Genomic DNA, 6,000 nt, shown 5'->3' with positions numbered 1-6,000 from the left:
TAGTATTATGTCGATCTTGAATTAATATCTTGCAATAATGAGTTGTCATCAAACTTGACATCGTAGCCAAGCCGTGGTGGGAATAGTTGATCCACGAGTATGGAAGATACCTAGTATACCGTGCATTTATGTCCCTATAAATATCTCGACCATGGCGAAGTAAGCATCGTATGCATTCGTTCAAGCAGCGATATCCGTAGCATTCTGAATTGATGTAAACAAATATTAATCTTGGGATCATGGTGACCTCTTCTTGCTCAATAAACTGGATTCAATATGCCATTGGCATTAATCATTGCTAGTATGAAATATTCTGCATTCCCACTACCAACAAGAACTGTTCAGTGGAGTGGTTGCGAAGTAGTGGTATAGTAGTACTAGTACTGATATATAGTAAGGGTTGAAGTCTGCACCTACCCGCGTTAATATATAACGGGTGTGGAGAAATAATCAACCATTAATATGAAATTTATAAGAATGAACACATTGATTATATCATATAACTTGTCAGAACTATGATACATATAACTTGCACACTACAAACAACGATCCAATGAGATTATGGTGAAGTGTCAAGACTTGATCATAGAACCTGCAGAAAAGAAGCCAACAGTCTTCGACGATATCCCTTATTTCACGAGTACTCTATAAACATAAATACTCCTCAATACCCAATATTCATCACCACCAAATCAAGCAGTCACTACCAAATACCTAACTATAGTGCTCCCCCAGACCCCCACACGAGGCATTTATCTCACCCACCCATTCCCGATATATACTTAAGGACGGAGTACAGTAACCCCAATAATTCTCCTGCACATCATTATCACCAACCAATAAATAACAAATACTTTCCCACACCAACCAACCACCCACTCCCCATCCCTGAAAAGTTCGTCCCGTTTCATGCAAGGGGAGATGATCCTGAACAAGCTTTGACTCGACAAGGCTTGTTGGGACTTGGCTTTGGTCTGTTCGTTCGTACTTACATTGATTCTGGACCCCCGGTCTCTGAGGAGGTTTACTGTATATGACTGAATTTCTGTCTGTGGGGTTTCTTTCGCTATGAGAGTGGTGGGTGTATCGTTGCACGGGGTTATACACTATCCAACTATCTCTACGCGAAGATGTGAAAGCAGTGGTTAGTACTACGTATGTATATTTTGTGTCAAGAAGTACTACTATTACGTACTAACTCGCTTCTTTAATCACGTCAACTTTTACTTTCTAGATTTTCTCAGTAGAATTTTCTATAGCCAAGTTATATAAGTAGATACAATACACCAACAAATTTGACCGGTTCAACTAACAATAATTACTTACAGTAAAGAATGATGGGTGGATACGATGATCGATCAGATGATGGGGACTGCATTAGACGCAAGCCACAAATGATTGACCACACCGCCGGACTTGCAACCGGCTTTGGCTCACCGCTACTACCAGGTATGCATACACAACTTACAGATTAACTTACATTAATACATGATGCATACATTGACAATCTATCTAATTTGCTTTCTTTCAAAAACCGGTTCATTGTAACTTACAGAGTATACCGAAAAGAGTGTTTCGGTGTCTGCTTCTGTCGTACAAATGCTTAGCGCTCTGTTGTTCGCTGCAGCTGAGTTGACGTAATCCCCGAGAAGGATTACTACCTGTCTAACTAACAGGCGTCTGCGTTGTCCCTGATGAAGAACGATCGGTCCACTGCGGATCAGGGCATTGAAGGAACGAACACACTCCACACCTAAGAATAGTCTTTCTTCATTGAGACATAGGGACCCGCTGTCTATCGTGTGAAGAACGCTGCAGAAATCAGCTCTATATACGCGCGAGGTGAAAATGGCAGAGCGAGTGACTCGACACAATCAGCCACAGAAAAGAACTAGGAAGCGGTAAGGAATATGCAAATGTATACAGGGTTGGACAAGACCCAGTGGGGGCAGTAAAAAAAAAAAAAAGCCGAATGAATGAAACAATAGTAATCTTTATAAAATTGGATGCTATAGTTTAGTGTCACTCTCGGACTGCTAAATAGAACACAGATAAATCAGGCATTTATCATCATCTCTCATCAAGGTCATGAAGACGTGGGTGTCGTCACTCAGACGGTGTGGAGGTGGTGGTAAGGTGCCGCGAACAGACCACAACACTATGTAGCAAGCCGCGTCTCATCCAAAAGCCAGCCTTACTGCACCCATGGCGGCACGTAGAAATTGCCATTGCTGTTTTCGCTCATGGGGGCAGTATTGGGGTCGAAGAGCCCCACGTTCCAAGCGGCTTCGGTCGGAGGCGTGGTCATCGACATGCTGGCAGTCGGTGTAGTCACCGGCTTGAAAGTCTCAGCATTCGACATGGCGAAGGCGTCCTCGGTGGGAAGTTGCTTGGCTTCCATGCCCATCGTGGCCTGGAGCTGATGCTCTAACGCCGCGGTGGACTCGTTGGCCGACTTGAGGAAGTCGTCAATGTCAATCGACTCAAGGTTATTCGATGCCAAGAGCTGTGCCTGAGGAAGGCCAATGAAGGACGACGCCGAGCTGATGCGGAAATGGTCGATATCGGAGCCCTCGCTAACGCTGTTGAGATCGTGCAGATCGCTGCCAGTACGTCCCAAGCCAGGGATCGGCGCGAACTCATCCGCTTCAGAGATGTCACCGGATGATGATGGGGCTGGGAACCCGGGTGCCATAGAGTTGTAATCGAAGCTTGCGTAGGAAGGTGCTTGAGTGCTTGTCGCGGCTGGTACTTCCGAGGAGTACAGAGGGAAGCTTGACCAATCGACTGGAGGGGCGCTGAATGCGGTCGACTGAAGAGACACGTCGCCCTCCGGTGAGGTGAAGAAAGGCTCCTTGTAGGGGTCCTGAAATGCGACACAATTGACAGGCGACGTCGCTGTTGTTGGGAAGGATGAGAATGATGACATGTCGAAGGGTAACCCCGACGTGACCAGTGGGTCCAGAGGGGTCTTCATAGGCATCGAGACCGGCTCGGGAACGCCAACGTCACCAGCGTTCTCCGCTGTCTGAACTTGAGGGAAAAAGGACGAGATGTCGAGTGGGGGAACGGTTGTCGGGACGTTGTCCGGCGAGACGACGGGGGCACTCTCAGGAGAACCATGTTCAGACTTGACACGGCGATGTTGTCCGCGCGAAGGTGACTGTTCTGCGGGCTGTTGTTGATTCGCGAAACCCTCGTTGAGCATGGTGGGCTGGACCAAAGGCAGGTGGTCGACCGAGCGGCGGGCCACATCGCCAGCATGGATGGTATGAGAACGGGGTATCGTATAGGGCAGACCGCATTTATGAGCCATGTCGTTGTGCTTATGAGCCGGCTTGTGGTGGCCATCGCGGAAGATGGTCAAGGTACTCTCCGATTTGGTCGAGGTCAGCTGCGGCTTCTTGGGCTGATCCAACAGCGTCGCAGCTGGGGGTGGAGGGAGGCCGGTCTCCGGAACGGTATCCAGGTGGGGTTCCTTCTTCAGCGCACAGGTACAGCGCTGACCATGAGTGCAGCCACATTTTGGACGGGAGTCCTCTGTAAAATCCAGATCAGAAAACTATGAACCAGTTCACCATCACCATCATGCTCACGCTTGTGATCCCGCTTATCCGTAGCATGGGGATCTAAGTCATTCTTGTGGCAATTCTTTTTCTTGTCACCACACTCGCACTTAGTGTGGGTTGTCCGTGACTTGCGTAGGCCGCGACAGTGAGCGCATTGGGAGACAGGACGGCCTTTTTTGTTAATGTGGGTCAAGGGGCGGTCTGCAGCCAAGCCACGTTAGCAATTGCGACGGGAAGAAGATGTGATGCGTCAGAGATGGTTGCCACACTTACCACTGTGGTGACAGCTGCTGACACGGTGACCCCGGACGCAAGCTTCACAAGCCCACTTCTCGCCATCGATAAGCATCGCCGCGGTTACTGAGAAAGGAACATGCGACGATTCGCGACGGTATATAGATCAAAAGGGTATAAGTGAACAGAGTGGGGGCCAAGAAGTCGCACGCTTCTCCGCCTAGTTTTGGTCTTTTATATAAGGTTGTTTTGTATGAGGATAGTAGCCGAACAGGAAAACCTGCCGGAGGAAAACGAAGAGGCCGTCAAGGCGAGAAATTCGGGGTATAGGTGGTGTGGTCCGTCGCAAAGATCGGACCAGCAGAAACCAAGGCAAACTCCAACAAAGCAAGGGTATCACCAGCTTGAATATCCCAATGCACCGAACGAGGTCACAGAAACGCCGTTTCACCTGTAAGAGGGTCGAATCGCAACTGAGATCGGGAAGGTCGATTAGGCTGCCGGGTACGATTTGGCAGCCCCGATAGAAGAAGCCCGGGGAAGGGAGTATAGTAGTATAGAAAGGCGAGAGAACAAAGAAGCGGGTAGGCGAGTTGTTCACACAATGGCAACACCCAGGTACCAGGGGCGGGATGGGCAGTTCGAACCGGAACGAGAAAAGCCCAACAGGCACATACACAAAAACCCAAAGGAATCAGGAGAAGAGGATTTGAAGGGAATGGGGGGGCCAAAGCCTACGCACCGTTTGGCGCCGGCCGTGAGACAGGACACCAAATACCGGCTGTGGCGGCCAAGATAAAAGAGAAAAAGCGATCGATCTCGAGGCAGAGTTGCAGAAGTAACCCTGTGGAAAAGAGAAAAAGGGAAAAAAAGAGGAAGAGAAGGGGGGGAGAAAGGCGGGAGGGGAGCGGGAAGAAGTAGTCGCAGTTCAGTCCGGTCGCTTTGGGTTTCGGCGAGAGGGTCAGAGGGGGGCGGCGAAGTGGAAGGAAAGTGGAACAACTCGGCGCCCGCAAGGAGATTTGCGTGACACCTCTGGTCTCTCTGCCTGCCCGGAGTGAGTATTCAATACTTGTTCGTTTCATTTCATTTCATTTCTTTCCTTACCTACTTTACCACACTTTACTGTTACTCATGGTTTCTTTGCTTTTCTCTCTTCATATTCCTTCCTTCTTCCACGTTCGGTCTTGATCGGACGCTTTCTTGCTACTGCTACTACTTATAGCACAGACACTTAATCCTGTAGCAGATAAAATCTTCCGAGCATTATTTGTAGTTATGTATCTTCATTTTCCTCCAAATTCATCAACTGAGTAGTTGATCCCTGTATACGGATTACCTATCTTTCGACAAAACCCACTTGCCCACACACACACACGCACAGAAGGAAAAGAGGTGAAAGAGAAACCTATCGCTCCACATAGCCCACGGGTCATTCCATGGATAGTAGGATTGGGCAATAAATGGTTTTTGACGAGCCTCGTGCCAGAACAGCCAAGCTGTCACGCACGATTCCATTTCTTACGCAAACCGACCTTCCCCTCTCCCTCTCTCTCTTCCCCCAGGTATGCGATCCCGGATTATCAGTCAGCCTTGTGGCTAGACTCTAGTTACTCCAAACCATACTGTCCACCCCTACCTACGATTTGGTTGCCTTACCCCTGGATCTTCCCCCCTCTTACTCGCAATCCATGCCGACAATTCATTTGGTATTCGTGTCGTGCATTAAATGCCATGTTTCTGCCGCGTCAGCAGGAGACTTTTTCTTGCTGTCCAGAGCAAGGTACCAAAAGAAGCATGCAGCCAGCGTGCTGATGCTCGGTGTGCACCGCCGCTAACTCACTAGATGGTTCGGGAAAACGTAACATACGGTATCCAAACCAAGCATTTCAGGTGAGATTGAGATCTCGATGTCGACCCAGGTATCTCCTTAATGTACTGATGTACCAATGCAAGGGATCTCCGACGACGTAACAGCTCTTTGGGGGGAACATTTCTTCCGAAACTTGGCTTCGTTCTCGTGTCCTCCTCTCTCTCCCCTGTTCCAATCCGAGTGATGATTCTAATCTAAAGCGTAGCGAAGTCGGCTAGCCGCGCTTCACGCCAGGATAGACTAGATAGCCCGCTCAGCATTAGACCGACTGGAAACGGTTAGGCTGTTGGCAGGAACTTGTCCTTAGGTCTTAGGTTAGGGTTCAGA

The 6,000-nt window shown here is 48.9% G+C and overlaps 1 protein-coding gene across 1 annotated transcript, besides 2 other annotated features; it reads right to left on the bottom strand.

Annotated features, from left to right (window-relative positions):
• The first annotated feature begins 276 nt into the window (after window positions 1-276).
• Window positions 277-301: a sequence feature (Short protein (An11g02710, CAK40613.1) was converted to a misc_feature.).
• A 93-nt stretch (window positions 302-394) lies between these two features.
• Window positions 395-426: a sequence feature (Short protein (An11g02710, CAK40613.1) was converted to a misc_feature.).
• A 797-nt stretch (window positions 427-1,223) lies between these two features.
• On the bottom strand, window positions 1,224-3,918 carry An11g02700 (uncharacterized protein; the record flags this gene model as incomplete). Its single annotated transcript, XM_001394234.3, has 7 exons — window positions 1,224-1,253; window positions 1,327-1,372; window positions 1,481-1,512; window positions 1,554-1,812; window positions 2,199-3,540; window positions 3,597-3,770; window positions 3,843-3,918. The coding sequence occupies 7 exons, from the start codon at window positions 3,916-3,918 to the stop codon at window positions 1,224-1,226; spliced, it is 1,959 nt and encodes a 652-aa protein (XP_001394271.3).
• Between the last annotated feature and the right edge of the window lie 2,082 nt (window positions 3,919-6,000).

This window comes from Aspergillus niger, assembly GCF_000002855.4.
Source record: "Aspergillus niger supercontig An11".
Taxonomy (NCBI): domain Eukaryota; kingdom Fungi; phylum Ascomycota; class Eurotiomycetes; order Eurotiales; family Aspergillaceae; genus Aspergillus; species Aspergillus niger.
This window is presented reverse-complemented; position numbering and strand designations above follow the sequence as displayed.